Source organism: Orbicella franksi, chromosome 2 (genome assembly GCF_964199315.1).
Source record: "Orbicella franksi chromosome 2, jaOrbFran1.1, whole genome shotgun sequence".
NCBI lineage: Eukaryota > Metazoa > Cnidaria > Anthozoa > Scleractinia > Merulinidae > Orbicella > Orbicella franksi.
In genome coordinates, this window is record NC_138146.1 from 33065616 (window position 1) to 33086538 (window position 20923).

At 39.0% G+C, this 20923-nt stretch overlaps 2 protein-coding genes across 4 annotated transcripts; both read left to right on the forward strand.

Annotated features, from left to right (window-relative positions):
* Nucleotides 1–479: 479 nt before the first annotated feature.
* Nucleotides 480–16310, forward strand: LOC145479410 (scavenger receptor cysteine-rich type 1 protein M130-like). 3 transcript variants are annotated; one of them, XR_014048425.1, is made up of 5 exons: nt 480–813; nt 1529–1861; nt 2445–3581; nt 15461–15523; nt 16264–16285. XR_014048425.1 is itself a non-coding variant. In XM_081457771.1 (3 exons), exons 1-3 carry the CDS (start codon nt 480–482, stop codon nt 2801–2803), a joined length of 1026 nt encoding a protein of 341 aa, XP_081313897.1. In that variant the 3' UTR covers nt 2804–4305. The 3 variants fall into 3 exon arrangements, 1 of the variants encoding a protein (XP_081313897.1); XR_014048424.1 differs by having other exon boundaries at nt 15461–16310; XM_081457771.1 differs by lacking the exons at nt 15461–15523; nt 16264–16285 and having other exon boundaries at nt 2445–4305.
* On the forward strand, nt 6129–14419 carry LOC145479409 (bis(5'-adenosyl)-triphosphatase enpp4-like). The gene has a single exon (XM_081457770.1). The coding sequence runs from the start codon at nt 8404–8406 to the stop codon at nt 9811–9813; it is 1410 nt and encodes a 469-aa protein (XP_081313896.1). The 5' UTR covers nt 6129–8403; the 3' UTR covers nt 9814–14419.
* Nucleotides 16311–20923: the final 4613 nt, after the last annotated feature.

Consider the following 20923-nt stretch of genomic DNA (forward strand, 5'->3'; position numbering starts at 1 on the left):
AAACAATTTTTTTAAAAGACAACTCACTGAGTTATGATTCTAAGTTTTAGTGCACAACCTTTGTAATTTCATCAGAGCAAGTCTCTTGTAACTTTGAAGCTGGATTTTGTGATTGGAAGCAAGGAGATACAGATTCCTTCGATTGAACTCGAGGCAGTGGCTCAACACCTACCTGATGGACTGGGCCGAGCGAGGATCACACTACAGGAACAGGTATTTCGAAACCTGGCAAATCAAAGCTAAATAGTAATAATAAAAAAAAAACCTTAGCCACGTTTTTCCTTCCTTTTCTTTTTTCACTCATTCTGTCCATATATTACTTCCTATTTAAAATGGGGTTTTTGCAACTTTCCATCGCCCTATTGGGACAAAAGAGAAAAAAGGAAGGAAAAAGATAAAAAGCACTCTGAAACAAGATACCCAGGCTTACTTAGCCAATAAACTATTATTGTTATAAAAATAACGTGAAAAAAGGTTTTATGTTTGTTTATTTGTACTTCAAATTTTCAGATGATGGGTTCTACATTTACATAGTATTATCGTGCCAATGGCAAAGCTTGTGTGGCTTTGGATGGAGCAGTGCGGCGGCTACAGTTGTGTGCAGAATGCTGGGCTTTCCTCCTGCCACTGGAGCTCCTGAAAAATCCGCCTTCGGGGTTGGAAGTGTTTCAATGCGGCTGCATGAATTTTCCTACCACGGCACTGACCATCAGTTAGCGGAGTGTCCCATGGATACAACATCCTCGTATGAAGGGTTGTTATATTTTTGTGACGACAACGAAGAAGCAGGAGTTGTTTGTGGAACCCCTAATGGTAAGTATTGTTTTCCTGTTTAATTGTTTTTATGACGCACATGTTGATGTAATATTTCTCACACTCATTAATAATTCGTCAAGTTAAAAGAAAGAAAATCACACCCGTGAAGGAGGTTTTGGATACCCAGTCCTAATTAGCAAAGATTTTGACAATTTTACTTCTCCGTTTACTCCTTAGTTTTTGTTTCGATTGAGACTATATATCAAATCCTCGAGACAGTGTTTCATCGGCTATCCAAACACCTCAATTTCGCCCAAAATACACCGCTGCGCGTCTTATTTTCAACTGTCTTTTCGATGTTTGGAAATCCCAACGAGACACTGTCTCTCTCTGCCTCTTACTGTCTCTAAATTTTCAAGTAAATGTAAATAGTTTTAAAACACATGTTTCAGATGACCCCCATCCATCGCCAGTTACGATTACAGAAAAACCGCTAAATTTACGATGAGGGATATGAAACATGATAATTATAGTTTAAGACAATATGCTATGGTAGACCCTGCGAGAAGAACACAATTCTTAAACGGTCATATACAGTGTTGAAAATAAGAATAGAGTTCTGTTTGCTGCTGCTACTGTCGTCGTGGTCGCTGTTGGTGTTGCTGTTGTTGTTGCTGGTCTTGCAACCTTGACTTTCATCTCCTGTTACCGCTTCTTGGTGGGCAATTTTACAGTTCTTTTGCTGATATCGTGAACAAAAATCTGAATTAAGTTACAGCGCGTCTGTCTGATGGAGGAGCTCATAATCAGGGAAGGGTTGAACTGAACGTCAACGACCTCTGGCGGACAGTGGCTGATCCAGAATGGGACAGAAAAGATGGTGACGTCGTCCGTCGAATGCTCGGCCTTCTACCTGCCTCAGGTACTCCGGGTGGGGCTATTTTCGGCCAGGGAACTGGAATAGTATGGCTATCGCATGTCGACTGCTTAGGAAATGAAACTTCAACAACTGACTGTGGCAATGATGGTGGCTGGGAGACTGGAAGATTGTACAGTTACAACGAACACGCAAATGACGCGGGTGTAATATGTGGAGAGCCGAATGGTAAGCTATATTCAGAAGAAAAGATTATTAAGCTAAAATTGGATTCAAATGTTGCAACAGCCCCAAAGACCATCGTTTATCTGTCTACATCGACGAGGGAAGCGCTCGACACTGTCCTGTTTACAATACGAAAATCCATGCTACCGTAACCTTAATTCACGAGTGATCGTAATATTCAATCCTCTTGTTTCTCCGAAAGTTCATTTACAAAATGACAGTCCGGTTAGCGTTCATTCTTCTATACACAACCGAAATAGCAACACAATCAACGGAAACGTGCATCGTCAAGGTTTGACCTAAACTGGAATGAACCTCGGTCAAATCACGTGTCCTCAACGCTCGGACGGACTGGTCCTATCACACAGGACAACCAACAAATGAAACAGGCCTTTACAAATGTTATTTAGCGGTCTACCATGAGCAAAATAACGATAACAAGCGCCACCTTCATTTCTCGTTTCAGCAAGTACTTGGTATCTCAAAATACAAGGAATCGTCAAGAGGATAGAGCAGTAATTGTTACTAAGAGTGACCATCGATTAAATCTTCATTAAACATTGCTGTATTTTTTTTACATCCGTAGTTCAGTTGCGGTTAGTCGACAGCCCGTCAGGCTCGGACAAAGACGGCCGTGTTGAACTGGGTATCGGCGGCGTCTGGGGAGGAGTATGTTCCCTTGAGTGGGACTTACGAGACATTGCAGTGGTTTGTCAAATGTTTGGATTACCCCCTGCATCGGTGGCGCAAGGAGAAACCGTGTTTGGCAACTCCGGGGACAAACCCTGGCTTGGAAATTTAGAATGCATTGGTAACGAGTACAGTATAACAGAATGTCCACACAGAGGGTGGGGTAATACAGACAGATTCCTTTGTGATGGAAAGTCAGACGCTGGTGTTATAGGTGGTCCACCTTACAGTGAGTCATTTCAATACCGCTCTTAGTAAATTAAGCCTTCTACCAGTGCAATGTTAAACCCACTGAGTAATGCCAAACAATACCATGAGTTAAATCTTATTATGTTCCATAGAAAGGGACTTCTAGAAGTTATTTAAATGCTGTGAGATGCAACATAACGGTGTTTTATTTTAAGTCGAATACTTATTAACCATAAACTCCGGTATATATCACAGAGATTTTGGTCGCTTTCTCTGAAAGTCGTTTTAAAAGGGTTGTGGTTACAACGAGCAATCGAACTAACGAATACCTTTTCCCAGTCCCTTAGCACTTCTTTCCTTATCGAGGTTTTACTCTATATTCCTTTTCTTTAGGTTTTGGTCAACGTTGAAAGGAAGGGGAGGGATGAAATCTTGTTGGGAATATTTAATCACAAACGTTTCATATAAATGGTTTGTTTGTGGCGTATATATCCTTCAGTAACGTGTCGTATTTTGTTAGTAAACATTCGATTAACGGGAGTCAACTCTTCGGATCAAATGGGCCGAGTGGAATTCTCGTTGAATGGAGTCTGGGGCACAATATGTGATGATACTTGGAACATTCGTAATACGCATGTCATTTGTGATATGATGGGGCTTCCTCCTGCTACCGCGGCTTTGGGTTCAGCAGTGTTCGGTCAAGGAAAGGGAGTGATATGGCTAGATACCTTAAACTGCTTCGGAAATGAAAGCTCCGTTTTGGAATGCCAGCATGGCGTATTTCGAAATGTAAAGGGCTGCAATCATTATTCTGATAGTGATGCTATGTGCGGAATAGCTCCCGGTAAGTTAATAACATTTATTTTGCTAAAAAAATAGAATATTCGACTGTTGTATTATTTCATAAAAGACCTACGGGAAATTTTAAAATTCTACTTGCTTTTAAAAGTTACACTACGCAGCACACCTACAGAACATTTAATTTATAATTACTCCGTCATGATAAGTACAGATACTGCTAAAGATCCACTATATACCGACAAGACAAAACAAACAAGCAAGAAAAATAGACGCTAGAGAAAATAAAAAGGAGAAGAGACCAGCACAAAAGTTAGAAAATAATAGGGTGTGTGCCGAGAACGAGGTAATCAACTTCTTATCCTTTCATGTTAAGGAAAAACAGGCATAGAACGGTAATCATGTTGCTAGAATTCTTGGAATTCTTAGGATTGAAAGAAAACACACTTTTTTTTTGAACCGGGCCAATCAGCAGTTGTTCTATGATAAAATGACTACATTATTAGTAATTGGCCACGATGCAATATGAGGTATAATCCTCATTATCTTAATGCATACAAGATTCTCTTGTTTAGCCTGCCCAAAAGGATGCAAGTGTTACACAAAAGATCTCTTTTATACTGTCAACTGTTCAAGCATTTGTCTTTCTACCCTGGAGATTTTTATTCCGGAGTACGCAAGATTTCTGTAAGAAGCATTTTGTCCTTTGTCCTTTGTCTATTTTTACGCTTTACAAGTGTTAAATATATCACTAGGTTTAATGGTACTAACAAAAATGCATGTGGCATTATGCAAGCTGGAAATTAGAGAATTACAACCATATTTGAAGCCCCAAAAAACTTTAAAGAAGGGTTACCACTGAGACAACATTTGATGTAATCTCGTCATATTTAATTGAAACATTCTTATGTTGGTTTCTGATATTCATCTTCTTTCATGTTTCCATGGCGACCGTTTTTGACAAGTACTTTTTACAAGTTTGCACTTTTTTTATCATCATCGTCATCATCATCATTATCATTATCATCATCATCGATCATCGTTCTTCCCGTCATTCTTCCATTCCACCGTGTCCAGGCTACCGCTTTCGCAGTGTCCCAGTTGTTCCTTCCTACCTGCCGTCTCCCTACTTCCACAGTACTACTCGAGGTCTTAGGTCACACAATTTTAGCTTTAATTAATTTTAGGAATAAAAACCAGCGATAACAATTTCGAATTAACAAATTGTCGTCAATTTTTTGTCCGTCTGTCCCGTTATTGATCATGAATCTCGCCATAACATTGTCAATATGGGCTATGGGTGGATCCGCAGACTACTTTGACAATGTTATGACGAAATTCATTGCCAATTAATAACAGGACAGACGCATCGCATAAATCATAAATTCATGTGTCTGTCCGCTTATTGACAATGAAAATTAGCCAATGACCGCGCGAGAATTTCTGCAGTTATCGTGAAATGACGTTTCGATGATCCGTTCATCATTATCGCTGATATTAATTCTTAATTGTTTTTCCAACGACTCCGTTATTAGAATTAATTTTATTCTAATACAGTATTCTGATTGGATTTTTATTTTCCCTTACTTTAGCAAGGATTTATCAAACTAAGTCCAAATGTTCATTAATTAAGGAGATTGAAGATAGAGATTCGAATTCGGAACATTTTATACACAGAGGAAGAAACTGTTTCTGTTAATCAATCTTTGTTGTTTAATGAAATAAGTAAACTTAAAGAAATGTTTATGCTATGTACTAAATTGAGACAGCGCTCTGGAGAAATTCCACTTTTCACAGATACTTTGGTGTCATTATGACGTTATATGACTTCAGGTATTTGATTTTATCACCTGAAACTGTTTTACAGTATTTTCATCATAATTGAGACGTCTAACAACAAAATCGTAACGGTGACGTGTTCAATAGAATTCTGATGTCTCCTACATCACTTTTTGCTAATCATAGTCATCATGAATGTATACAAACAGTAGTGTAAGAGGCTTACAGGGGGCCGAAATTGGCACAACATAGCCAATCCGATTGCGAGATTAGTAGCAATTATGGTAAAAGAGATTTCGTCCATGATGGGTCAATAGGAATTGGGTAGGACTAGCGCGCGCTGTGTTGTAATGGAAATTAACCAATGAGTGTGCTTAGATTGGAAACCACTGGCCAGCATTTTTTGTACTTACAGGGCCTGTGTAACGATGCCCGGGATAATCTGGAGTTTAACAATAGTTTCAATAAACAACATTTTAATAAACTCTTGGGAAAGTAAATATCAAAAATCTCATTTGAACTGCGGGATAAAGACTTCAACACATAAGAGTTAGAGATACATGTAATCATCAGAGTAGGCTTCAACTGATAACAGTTAGCTTAAGCAAAAGCTAATTGAAAACTTGACCTGCGCACCGAGATATTGATAAAGCGGATTAACATAGCAGTGCGTCATGAAGTAGAAACAATTTGCGGTATCTGACTAGCTTTCCTGCCGACCACTGACAATACGGTCTAGACATGAAAAGCCCACCCATGTAGCAAAAACAACGAATTTCACCTTGTGTTTTAAGAACTTCTTTTAACGGATTTCTGTGTTTTATTGTGTAAAAAAGAGCTCAGTCGCAACAACTTTATATCCTCGAAAGTAGCGAGCCTTAAAGGCCGCTAACTCCGAAACGACCTTCCTTACTTTCAGAATTTTGAGGTTTCAAAATGATTGAATAAAAGATACTTTTTACTCTGGTGCTTTTTTTATTACTTACTTTTTGCATCAGAAATCAGTTTAATATTTGTGAAGCCGTTCCTTTTTCCTCTGAGAAACGTCTCCAAAGCGTCGAGCGAATTCAGAAAATTAGCCCGCTCACCGCGGAATCGTACAATGCAGCCATTGTTATTTCGTGGCAAAGTTACTGAGCCTGTGTAGCTGAATATGAATTTACTAATCATTTGGTTGTAGGGTTGGAAGTCATGTGGGAGAGGTTGTCAACAACGGTTAAAATTAAAACTTGCATTCCATGTAAGAGATCGTGTCAGCACAAGGTACTGTGTCAAAATTATCAGTAGAATACATTCTTTGCGTAATTAGTGTTTTAGCATGAGGTGTGAATCTTTTGGACAGTCCTTGCCTCATTCGTATAAGCGATCCAATTTCCGATCGAGCTTCAAATATATCAGTTCTGAATACTGAAAGGTCATAGTATGATAAACAATTCTGTACCAAAGAATTTGAGAACGATAAATGGAATACTCTTTTCTGCCACCGGGATTTAAAAACTAAGAATGCACTCGCTCATTAGATAGAAACTTTAGATAGAAACTTTATGAAAGTGTTAATGCCTTGTAGCCTGAAAAAAACCCGTACTAATTTGGGGACACAAAATAAACAATACCACCCAGAAATTTTGTAGTCCCTACGCAAAGTCGTATGCTGATAACGTAAAGTGAAAACAATGACGACCGCTTCCCTTCTTACGCAGTACATTCCGCACATTCGGTGATCCTTTCTGCTTAATCATTATACGAAGTAGTGTATGGGGTAAGTAGCCATTTTGATTACGTCAGTCCTTCAACATGGCCCTCAGTACTTAATGACGTCATCTGCACAGACACAATTCGACTTTGGTAAACACGCCCACTAACTGCCGCTAACAACGGTATCACATAAGCGTCTAACGAAACTAATTAATGGGCTGGATGCAAGTAAAACTCTCAACAATTTATTAACTCGATGTTGATAAAGGTAGGTAAACCTCCATGTTACAATTACAAGTTATTGAAGATGACGTTTCGAGCGTTAGCTGTTCGTCAGAGCTCGGAAGATGGGTTCAAACTAAAAAAATCAGCTTCACTAACTAACGACGATAATTAACCTTTGTCAGTTTTAAGACGATGAATAGCTTAGACTAGCATACTAAACTATGGCAACAAATAGAATTATAAGCTTATTAGAGGTGTTTCACCTCCGGGGAGGAGTCCGTGGGTGGTACTGACTTATTGCATATTTTACAGATTACATCATTTTGTCATACCACGCATTCCGTTTGTGTTGCAATCCTATAGAAAACTGACAATAGGCTACGTAAGTAACGTTTACGCACGCTATGAAAGATTGGCTGATGTGAACCGGTCCGGAAAGAAGCCGTGTACTGCCACGCGTATTATAATTCTGCGCATTAACCGAGACATTGATATCCAACTCTACCCAGCAAAATCAATCTCATTGATTACATAGAAGGCAATATTTGGCTCTTAGTATCGCGTAGAAAGAAATGCTCGTTCCTTGGTAATTTGTACTCCATAACATCCAACAAGCTCATATATTACTGTGCAAATATGTAAATATCCAACTGAGATACTGTTAAATACTTGCATGCCTCAAAATTGACAGATTTAGTTATTACTGGCAGTTGGGTACTCATTTATTATAGCTTGACATTGAAATTAACACTATCTCACTTTCTCGACATTAAAAGGGAATATGAATCAGTACGATATTGCCTCAAGTGTTTGTAACTTGTAATCTTACGTGCATCCGGCCGCCCTCAACGCTTAAAAATATTTAAATATTACACCACACGATATGTCCAGAATAAAAAGCTGCTAAAAGTCAGTTCTTGTTAACAATTTACCAGAGGAGTAATAAACCAACGAGATAGCAAGGATTGGCAAAGATTGAGATCGGGATAGCGAAAAAAAAGGCGAGCTGAAAATAATAGAAGAATGACTACGACGTTTGCTACGCTCAGATAGTTTCATCAGTTTTATACCTGAGTAACGTTATATGTCAATATACTCGGCGCGTCTCTCGAGGTTCCACACTGATCAGTCACACATTTCAAGTGGACAGGTGAGATCGTCATCGAGAAATGTTTTTGGTATTGTTCTTCAAGTTATTACTCCATTTCACATGTGGAGCAGCTGAAATTCAAGATGGCCAAGCTCCACTGATGATTGTGTCCCTGGATGGAATGGATTGGCGAGTGTTGAAGAGTCAGTTTGCTGTTACAGCTAATTTGGACTTCGTCGCACAAACGGGAGTTAAAGCCGAATACATAAAGAACATTGTACCTTCCAGCACGTGGCCAAATCATCATACATTTCTGACTGGTCTCTACTCGGAGAGTCACGGGATTGTGGCGAACAGATTCTGGGATCCAGTTTACGAAGAAAAATTTATATTCGGTTACGACTGTTCAAACTTTGATCCCAAGTTTTACAACGAAGCGGAACCAATATGGCTGACATTACAAAAGCAAGGCGGACGCAGTGGCTCATACTTTTGGCCTGCAACTACCAGCTACTCCGTGAAACCAACCTTCTATGAAAAAGAACTCTGTCTTGTCAACTGTAGTGCAATAAACCCCAAAGAGCTTCCAAGGTATAGAAATAGAACTTTGGAAGGTTTTCCACCTTACGTCCACTGCGCGTTTAACTTGAGACAGAATTTTTCAGTTCGAGTCAATAAGGCGGTGGAGTGGCTTCGTTCTGACAAACCGCCGCATTTTATTTCTCTCTACTTTGGAGCGATAGACATTACGGGCCACTCCCATGGGCCGTTCTCGAAAGAATACAAGAGTATGGTGGAAAATGTTGATGTGAATGCTGTGGGGTTCTTACTGAAGCGATTAAATGAAACCGATTTTCTGCGCAAGGTCAACTTGATAATAGTAAGTGATCATGGAATGGATAATACGTCAGCAAGTCGCCAGATATACTTGGAAGATTTCATTGACCCTTCGACTTATACGTTGACTGAGAAAGGTCCTTTAGTGCACATGTGGCCTCGTCCTGGAATGATGGAGGAAATCTACCAAAACCTTACAAGAAATCAAATACCACACGTCCGCCGAGTGTTCAGGAAAGAAGACATTCCAGATGAGTACCACTGGAAAAACAACCGACGAATTCCGCCGATCTTCATTGATCCTGAAGTTGGCTGGGTCATAACAAGCTCCAGAAGTGATCCACCGCCAGGACGAGGAGAACACGGCTGGCCTCCAGATCAATCAAAGAGCTACTCGGTTTTTTATGCTCGTGGACCAGCTTTTCGAGAAGGTGCAGTTGTGAGGCCATTCAACATAGTGGATCTTTACCCTTTGATGTGTGAGCTTCTTGGAATAGATCCTCGTCCGAACAACGGCTCTATTGAAAATATCAAAGCTGTCCTTAAAGAAGATATTCCACCACCTCGGGGTGCTGGAAAGAAGCAAAACAGCGCATGCTTGAAATTCGTCTTAACAATCCTCCTTATTGGGTTTGGACTTTTCAGAAATTGAACTTTCGAAGCTATGAACTATTTTTGTGTTAAGAAAACAACACTAAAAAACTCCGTCTGGTTTCCTTGCTGAGGTTGAACGTTCTTAGTTTTTAGAGGACTTGAACTGAAATTTGAAAATGATTAAAAGGAATGAAGACTGGATTTATATTTAAAAATGTATTTGATGTACACCATCCATCTTATTTCAGTTAGAAAGTGAAAGCTAATTTTGGGTTTATCTTTAACATTTATAATTGTTCTGAATTGTTTTAATTTCAGTTATGCGGAAGAAGTTCTACGTACCTTATTGTTATTTTGAAATGACTGAAACTCGCCATGTACATCCATGTTAGCAACGGTTTTACATTCACTGGTCGATTTTTATACCTAAATGTACCCTTTTGTACATTCGCTGGCATATCAGGCGAGTTTAGTCTAGCAATGGTTCGTATTTTGGAGAGATGTAGTCGGGAGAATGCCGAAAACGAACGAGCCTAAGCGTTCCCAAAAGGGTACGGTTGATTATTTATGTATACTTAGATTCGGCCACATCAGGTTTATATATATGACTTGATATCGCAGGATATCAGCACAGTAGACACGGCTTCTGGTTGGCTAATTGCGAACTTGGATACGGTATAATTTCATTTTGTTTTTTTTATTTTGCCGTTTTTTTTAATTCTGATCGACCAGGTGTGTGTTTCTCTCTAGAGATCGAAAGGGAGGCTTAATCTCAACAGATTGGTCTTGCTTAATTAATTTTCAGAGTAAGCCTGCGCGTTTTTAAGTACTACAGTCAAATCTATCTAGGATAATTACATTTCTAAAAATAAAGATGTTTAGCGGCATTCAGCCGTTTCTTCCTTAAATTAAACCTCCTAATCATTAGCCTGATTACCTGTTTTAAGCATTTTACTAGTATCATAATCTGATAGACCTATTTACGGAATATTTAAATAACGATATTGAGCTGTATTTAGCCGTTTCATTTGTAAAGCTTTTTAGATTACAACTTAGCGTTGAGTAAACCGCTGTTCTTTTAGAAATCTGCTGACTGTTTTTCTTTTTCTATCATTATTATTTTCCATCGCTCTTTAATAGTTTTCTATTTAATAATTAGATTACAAGCTTAAAACGTTTGATTTTATATGTGAATGAGAAAATTGCTTCACTATGACTGGCTGAGAACCGACCAATTTATCGTTAATTTCTAATTTTCGCTGCAGTGCAAATTATCTCGCGCGTTTGTGATTTTCTGTCACAAGAAAAAACAGGAGTTCGAACGATGGTATGCCGAGCAAGTCAACAATGACTATGTCTTCAATCTAAAAAAAGAGATGGAAGATTATTGCACCTCAGATGTCAAACTGTTGAAAGCCGGATGCTAAAAGTCCTAAGACGAATTCCGGCAGCATGCCGCGTTTGATCCCACGGGAAAATGTGTCACCATCGCCTTGGCCTGCCACTGGTGCTGGCGTAGGAAACTCTTGCCAAAAAACACCATCGCCGTCGAACCTTCACGCGGCTGGCACGGCGTCTGCACCAATCAGTCCATCAAGGCTTTCCAATGGCTGGCTTGGAAAGAACACCTTTTATGCCTCAACACTCACAGTTCTTCCTCGACCCCAGAGCCCACGGCTAACTGCATTTTCCACGCGGGTAATGACGGAGAAAAGCGCGTGTCCACCCCAACCCAAACGTTCAGCATCGATGTTTACAATGACCGCAACAAGTCCAAACCCACCGTTTACGAATTGCACGGTTGTGTGTGGCACGGGCGCCCTCGTTGTTTCCCGGATCGTCAACTGTTTAGCAAATTTCATCCAGACCGCAAGTTTGGGGAAGCGTAAAAGGACTCGTGCGCTAAAGAACGCCAATTGTGCCAACAGGGTTACGAGGTCGTCGTCAAGTGGGAATGTGATTGGGACCGTGAAGTCAAAACCAATGAAAAGCTCGAACAGTTCTTGACCACTCTCGAGGTCGTCGGTCCCCTGAAACCCCGCGACGCTTTATTCGGAGGACGCACCAGTGCTTCCATCCTCCACTATGAGGCCAACGAATCGGTCGGAGTGTAGATCAATTACGTGGATGTCACCTCGTTATACCCCTGGCTCAACAAGAATGGCGAGTACCGTGTTGGTCATCCCACCATCATCATTCATCCCAACGATCAAGACATTCCACATTACTTCGGGATAGCTAAAGTCTATATCCTTCCACCCTTCCAGCTCTATCATCCCGTCTTACCGTACTTTTGCCGCAACAAATTAGTGCTGCCCCTATGCCGAAGCTGCGTGGAATCCGAAATGTCCAAACCCTTGTTGGAAAGATCTCGTCGATGTCCACCCTCCACCGAGGAACGCATGCTTCGTGGGACGTAGTGCACGCCAGAACTCGTCAAGGCAGTTGAACTCGGGTACACTATCGTCCGCATCCAGGAAGTCTGGCACTTCCCACCCAACCAGAGAAAGCGGTTTCTTTTTAGCAACTATGTGAACCAGTGGCTTAAGATAAGCAAGAATCCGCCAGCTACCCCAGTTGCGCCCGTACCGAAGAAGAAAAAGCTCGATACGTTCGAGAAAGCCGTGACCACGAAGGCATCTCGTTGGACCCCACCATGCTGAACTCGTTTTGGGGTAAATTTGGCGAAAACCTCAACAAACCCACTACCTTGGCCATCGAAACACCCGTGGCCTCCAACCCTCTGGAACATATCCACACCGTACGCGTCGAACGCCGGATGGAAATCGTCTACTCCGACATCTCGGAGAATCAGCTAAACAACGGAAAAACCAACATCTTCGTCGCGGCTTTCACCACTTGCCATGCCCGTCTCAAATTGTACTAGTCCCTGGAAAAGTTGAAAGAGCAAGCCCTCTACTTCGACACGGACTCGGTCATCTATCGTTGGCGTCCAGGTCAAACCGACATTCCACTCGGCGATTTCCTGGGCGACATGACCAACGAGGTTTACGATGGGGATCACATCACAGAATTCACCTCGGGTAATTCCAAAAATTATCGGTACAAGATCAAGAATGGTAAAGTGTGCTGTAAAGTGAGAGGTTTCATTTTTAACGTCCGTGGCTCTGCTCAACTCAATTACGAAGTCATGAGACAAAATGTGCTCGACGACATCACCGATCCTCTCGACGATGACCAACTTAACATCGATGTCGTCAACCCCTACGACTTCGTTCGAGACCCTGCCCTCAAACGTGTCAAAGTAGTGCCGCGCCTCAAATGGTACGGCTCGTCCTTGACAAGCGTGTGGTCTAGCCCGACACGTTCCAGTCCTATCCGTACGGCTATAAGAAAGAACCCGAGGGCCCAATCCAAAAATGATAGAGTGGATGGCTGATCGTGTACATGCTAAAGACGATTAAATTAAGACTGGGATATACTACACTGTCAAGGATTGTTTGCAGCTTCTGTCATGTTTTGATTCAGCAGAGAGAATCTTCAGCCAGGGTGTGGAGTAAATTTCCTAATATACATTTTCAAACATGTAATGTTTGTTTCAATTGTCTAGTACATTATTATGCCACTCACTCATCACTAACCGAGAATCATTGGACATACTACGACGCTCATTACCGCAATGGCCTCAAATCACAGTTTTAGATGAAGATCTAAGTCAGGCGCAAGCAGCTCAGGAACATGACTACTTAGATTTTGAACAATTCTAACCAGGGAGTAACTTAAGCGTCTTCACTTTGTAAACTAAAAGAGTCTTGTTGATGAGTCAGTGAATTGTTTCATGTTTGTCACGATTTCCCACCTTGTCAAAAGATTTTTTTTCTGTGATTATCAAAAAAACATTTAAAAAATAGACTTGAATCTTCAATGGTGCATCTCCTCATGACGTCATCGAAGACCCAAAACCCGCTCCTCATCATGTCCTCCCCTCCCCCTTCCTCGTGATGTCAACTAGTACGCCATGACAGCCACAACGCAGCTCCTCATGACATGACGTCATCGAATCCCAGGCGCTGATTGGTCCATCCCGTTGACCGAGAGGGACCTGGACAAATTCGGGTACTTCCACCATCTTGAATATTGCAGCCCATACAAACCCTCTTATTTTTACCTCATTAGGCCCTACTTTCACCTATGATATGCCAATTTCGACCCCCTATAAGCCTCCTACACTACTATAAAAATCTACAAATAGCTTCTGTAAACATGCAACAACCCAGAAATTTCCTTCTGAGAGCTGTGCTATAAACGAGATAGGAGACTTCTTTTGACAAATTGCAAAATTTTTGATTTTAAAGCGGATCACTCTTTGTGGTGTACGTTATTATATTTAGAGAAACATATGTCTATTTTTAAGGCCGTCAAAATCAAGCTGTGCTTTAAACCTTAACCCTAAATGTGCTCCTCTCGCCGGTAAGGGATAAGGAAATTACGCAATGCTTTGCTAGATATCTTGTAGGAGCACTAAGCCTGGTTTCATCTTAATAATTTACAGTAATTATTTTTACAATTATTAGGTATCTAGATGGCAATAACATAAAGAACATCTCAAGGGGGACCTTCTCGCGTCTCCTTTTCCTTAACAAACTGTAAATATCAAGTTCTGACATTATTTATATTACAAAATGAAACATTTTGAAACAATTTTCCCGTGACAAAAATTATTAATACAGTAGGAGAACTTTTTATTTGTATTTGTATTATTTTATTTCTCCACTTGAAGACATGAATACAATATTGTTAACAAAACAAGTGCAGTGAAAAAGAAGTGGAGAGGGCAAAATATCGTAAACTAATTATATGCCCTTTAATTAAACACATTTATTTTAGGATAAAAGAAATCCAGTATAAGAGAAGAAAGAATAAACACATAGGAAATAAATATATAATGTTAGAGGTTCGAGGTGTTTGGACAGCCGATGAAACACTGTCTCAAGTGTTTGATATATCTTCTCAATCAAAACAAAAACTTAGCAGTAAACGGAGAAGCAAAATTGTCAAAATCTATGCTAATTAAGATCGGGTATCCAACCTCCATCACGGTTGTGATTTTCTTTGTTTTAAGTTGATGAATTATTAATGAGTTTGAGAAGATGCGCTCATAATTAGCAAAAGTTTTTTAATTACTCTTTTTTTATTTCCTTAACTTTAAAGGAGCTCAGTCACGATTTGCACATTTTGAAAAGTTTAGCCGAAATTTTTCAAATTTGTCGTTTGCAATCCCTGTCAATCTTCGCCATCCTTGACCATCCTTGTTCCTTTATGGTTAATTATTATCTCTTTAATGTTTTTCTATCTTAGTAAACTATTATTTTCAGGTTCCCTTCCATTTGAAGGGGATTTCAGTGTACGTGGCCAAAACCAAAGACAAAACACCGTGACGGAGCTTCCTTAAACTAGCTTGGATTGAAAAAATATATCATACACAAGTAACATTGTTTCGTATCGTTTTGAAGCCGGCCTCGGAGCTCGTCTAAAACTTCACCACATATAGTATTTTACACTCTATTTTCGAAGTGTGATGAAATACTGTCTTCCGTATATTATATATTACGTCGCCCCTGTAAATTTATATGCAAAACCATGTCTTATACTTTATACTTTTTGCTATTCTTTCAGAGACAACCACAGAGAACACTTAGTGTTACTATAAGATAAAGTGTCATATGTCATTTATTCCAATCCAGGTTTTTAAACAAAAGTGCTATCGAAGAAATTGAAGAGATGTCTGGGGAAAGCATTAGGTCTTTGTAAGTGAACAATTTTCCACTGCTAAGCGCCACTAAATATTCTCAGAAAACAACTTTTGTTTTATGTTTCTATTTCGCTAAAGAAATCTAAAGAAGATTAAGTTAACGGCCATTCATAAGAGGATGTTCGCGAGATTGACTTCCTTAACAGATCTGTAAGTAGCCAAATTTGTTTATGTTGCTATATATTTTGGATCTTAGACCTAGTTTTTAGCTAAATCTAGATCAAGATTAGATTCGCCACGGTATTTTTCTTTGCAGAGATCTCGAAGAGAATTTTATCTATGAAATAGATGAGGATGCGTTTTTGCGGCTGGATAACTTAAAATTTTTGTGAGCTTCATTGTCTTAATTTGCTTTTTCTTAGCAGAAATGCTCAATAATGAGGACACTACAATTACCTAACTTCTGAATACTCGGTATCAATTATCAATTCATTGATTGATTAATTGCTGGCTCGCTTGCATGCTTCAGCTCGATTGCTTGCTTGCTTGCTTGTTTGCTTGCTTGCTTGCTTGCTTGCTTACTTGCTTACTTGATTAATTGATTGATTGATTGATTGATTGATTACCTTGTTCAGTAATTTGTCTTATAAATTAAAATGAACCAGGACGCTGCTGACTGGAAACTTACTGAAAAAGATAACAAACACGGCATTGAGCAATTTGAAGGATCTAGCGTTCCTGTGAGTGAAATACATAGTTTTTAAAATCTGTTCTTCTATTTTGTTCTGTTGCAAGTTTCGACAGACAAATGTGCACGAGTTTTCGAGAAAGTTACGTGCGCCATTCTTGACTGTTGTTTTGATTCATATATCCACAGTCTTGGACCCAAGAAATTCATCATTGCAACTAAATTGGAATACTTTTAAACTCAGTTTTTTCTCCGAAGACTGCCTGTTACTAAGAAAAATGCCGGACCAAAATTTATAAATTCAGCTTACCGTAGCTTACCGTGCATCTGTACTCTGATAACGTATGCTGCCTCAACCAGGCCGAAGGCGCGTTTTTCGAAACTTTATTATAAGGCCGTATAAACGCTGAAATACGCGTTTTGGGGGGAATATTCAAATTTTGCAATAAAAGCTAACGATAAAAAATTACGACTTTTTGACCTCTTCCAAGTCGTTTTTAAGTACGAGTAAAAATATAGATCAGTTCTTTAAGCTCATTGTTTTAGGTTCCCTTTTCAACTTCGTAAATACTTTTATCACTTATCTTATTTTATCTTTTATCTTTATCTTATCTTCTCTTATCTTATCTTACATATTTTATCGCATTCTACCATTCGTGACATTTTAAAGTATTTTTACATTTTAAAGTATTTTTACTCGCACTTGAAAATGACTTCGGAGGGGTCGAAACGTCTTGATTTTTTATCATTAGTTTTTATTGCGAAATCGATCTCAAAGTAATCACTCATCAAGAAATTTGAATTTAAGAATAAAAACCACAATTCTGACAGAGATTCACTAATACATCGTAATGCATTTGATAAGTTTGAGATAACTAGGTATAGAATTAAAGAGACCTTTAAATTCTCTGTACAGCTAAACCAAGAGCAATGCAGAATTTGAATGTGAATGAAGGCAAAAATTATAACTTCTAACATATAAAGTTTGGAAATCGGTTGAGAAACTGAGCTATCGAACGAATAAATACATGTTGGAGACACTGGGAGTTCAAGCTCGTTAAATCCAAGCAAAGTTGTAGCAGTGACTCTTAGCACTACTGCTGTTCCTGATTTTATTACTCTAGATCAGTGCGGGCGTTTGACGCATAATGTGGCGTATGAAAAACCCACAAAAAAATGTTACAGATTCTATGATGGCACATACGATTATATAACCAATAAAATTGAATAATTACGTTGTCCAAGCCAATAGCTTTCAGTGGCTCAGTCATATTTCCAACTTCAGGAATCTTTTTTCTCTAATATGTCTTCGAAATAGGTCTCTAAGGAACAATAGACTTGACCTAGAATCTCCTATACCAGACATGGACAAATTAGCAGTGGCAACTACTTTGTGGGTAGTCAAAACCTTTTTGTCTCTGACGTTAAGCTAATAAACTTCTTTCATGATCATTCACATTTTTTAACACTGTAACCCTAAGTTTTCAAATCGATCGATTGATCGTGGATCCACAAGGTTCATATACCAAAATGGATCAATGGCTACATTCATTTCATTTACTACATAGACCCATTGCATAAATGGCACCTAACTTTGAATAACAATACTTTGTACATCCTTAGCCTCGTCCTTATGTTTCCAGACAAAGAATTTTTCACATGAATGTGAGGCTTAGGATGTATAAGTATTGTTATTCAAATGTGGGCGCCATATATTAATGCAAAGGGTCTATGTGTGGAAAAAATACTGAGACAGTAACCAATTTGAAATCTGTCCCTTCCAGGTTTGTATCCGTGCAAAAACTACTCAAACACAAGAGCATTCTCGATACCCAGGAAGCATGAACAACTACTTGATTTTCCAATAAGATTTTTAACTTTGAAGCTGTTTATTCTCAAGGGTTTATTTTCTGAAATTCGCTTTGACGTAGCCCTTTCATTCCGGTTGGTAAAAACCGTTCGAAAATTCAGCTCCATTTGTTCAATTCTACAATATAATTTCCAGTCTCCCGTGTAAGGAAAAACAAAAACAGGAAACCAAATTATGAATGGGAAGCTAATTTTGGAAACACTTATCACTTGATTACATCCTTCTAAAAGTCAAGAAACCATTTCAATTAAACAACTACTATACTATACCAATTTTCATATGTTTTTTAATGTTTTTAATATTTTATTATGTTATGTTACAGCGATCTTTCCCGTAACCGTATAAAGCGAATCGAGAAAGGACTTTTTAGTTACATGTTTTTGTTAAACATGCTGTAAGTGGTGATCGCAACATATCGAATATAAATTTATATTACAAGTCCCTGGAGGAAAACAGGGCGGAACAGCTTAAGTGAACCAGAGCGAAAAACTTAAAACTGTCTGGCCTATCTGCCCCAATTCAAAACAAACACCCCCCAAGACAGTCTCCACACTCGACAAAAAGTAATATGTATACTTATCAGTCTGAGGCAAAACACACAAGTCCAAGGACGATGAACAGTGCTTCAGTACTCTAATGATTTTAAGAAACCTTTACAAATATTCTCTGCAACTTTCCAGTGGACTATCGCGTGTTCCGTAGCTTGAACTTACTTAGAACCCTTATATACACATTATGACGCTCTGCAAAGCACTGTTCGTTGGAGGCGCATCGCGTGACCAGTTTGGACGAATATGCAACTCTGAGAAAAACACATTGGCGTTTTGTAACAAATATACCTTCGATTGACAATTATTCTGTTGCAGATCTTTGTCACTCAACGAAATCACGTATATTGATGACGAGGCTTTTCGGAACAACTTTGACCTCAGATACTTGTGAGAAAATCCATTTTTTATAAAACTTATAAAACTTCATAGATTAAAGTTAGATTAAAGATTAAAGATTAGCTTAAGAAAAATTGATAATCATGAAGACAGTTTGCATAATTAGGCATTTTCTATCTCTTGGCTGTTTCGGTACGATTTTGTATCGATTTATGCTCTTCTAACTTCATACGAAGAGATGCCGTTCCAAGATGGCAGATTTCATGACCCCTTTAACAAGTATAGAGTAATCCTGAGGTATTACAGTATATACTTTCACGTGCTCATCTCATAACGAGAAACAAAGGGGACTCCACTGTCAAAAAGAACCTCGTCAGGTAGACTTGCGTGCCGCGATCTGTTTTCGTTTGTTTTCGAATATTTGAAAAGATCTGCAATGAAAAATTATTTTCCTCAAGATGCTTCAAACACAAAAGCGCTGTAGAAAGTTTTAGCCTTACTGAAGTTAAAATTGCCGGAGAATTTTACAACTTTGCGTGATATGTTTTGTTACTCTTTTTTTAGGTTTCTGGATAGAAATCGACTTCGTAGCATTACCAGGCATCTTTTCTCGTGGATGGGTTCAGAATATCTGGAGATTATGGAAGACCATTTTTAATGATTAGCGATTCTTACAAGAAGTGTGAATTGTTTTTGTCCTCTATCGGAATACCAAACTATTCTTTTCTTCAGAATACTTTCAGGAAATCCACTTCTAGTTATCGAAGAAGGTGCTTTTGACAGAACTTGGAGGCTTCAAACCTTGTAAGCTTTTAGAGCTAGCAGCTACTGTCTTAAATTATTTTTATTTGATAAGAACGACACTGTTAAATGTAACTTTCAAATGACCCTTTTAAAACGCCAGAGCAGAAAGTAGTTTGGAATTGGGCAAGAAAAAAAACTTAGCTGCTAAGCAAAGGTGCAAAATATAAAAATAAGAAAATCCGCAAACATGGCCCGGATGCAGATCTAATGACAAAATCGGTGAAAAAATCCGGAAAATTAAAAAAACCTAAAATATTACGTTTGCATGTGGCCAAATTGTTCAATATGTATTTATTTTATCATTCAAATTTTTAAGCAATCTGCATTTTCCTCATTGATATAATATTAGCTGTTTGAATGCATTGTCCTTTTGTCTCGTATGTGTTTGAAAAAACCTCTTGAAAACTAATTTGAGAGATGTAAAGCAGTCATCATCGCCGTTCGCCTAAACGAAAAATCTGATTTAACTTAGAATATTTTTTTATACATATAAAAAGTTCCACCAGAGCTACATTCTTGCCAAGGTTGAGATAAGAGTGTGTCTTGCCGAAGAACACAACGCTCGATCTGGAGTCTACCTAGTGCGCGCGGGCCCCCGCACCTAACTCAAAATCACTTCAAATAATTTAAATTTATTTCGCTCATTCTACTGAGAAAATCATATATCCTGAGCATTTATATCCAGTTCAGTAATTAAACTTTGTTTCGTTTGCATTTCGACTACAGAATTTTGGTAGACACCGACATAAAGACAGTTCAACTAAGTTTGTTTTCCATGCTGCCCTACCTCGAAGACATTGTGATGTACGTGTATAACATGACAACAACATAATACCGTGCTCACTGCTTTGTCAAGATTAGTAGCCAGTTGCATCACATGCATGAAAATTGCCTTATGCTTAGCGATCACCGTGTAAAGGTCGAAGAATTAATGGCAAAGTCATTTATGCTTATTCCCCCAAGCCTCATATCTGGTAAATGGCCCTCTGTTCCTAAGAAGCTCTTTTCTAGGTCTCTGTTCGAGCTTCCCTCCTATCCCTTAGAGAGAAGCGGACTGACGGAAACACCGTGGGGTATATACATGAACACCGTACATTCTTACTCGATATGTTCATGGCATTTTATGAGACGTTATGGGTGTGTTGCATGGCCGTTATGTTCCCAGAGGCACGAATAGGATTTAGGGTGAGTATGGGTGCCATTTTC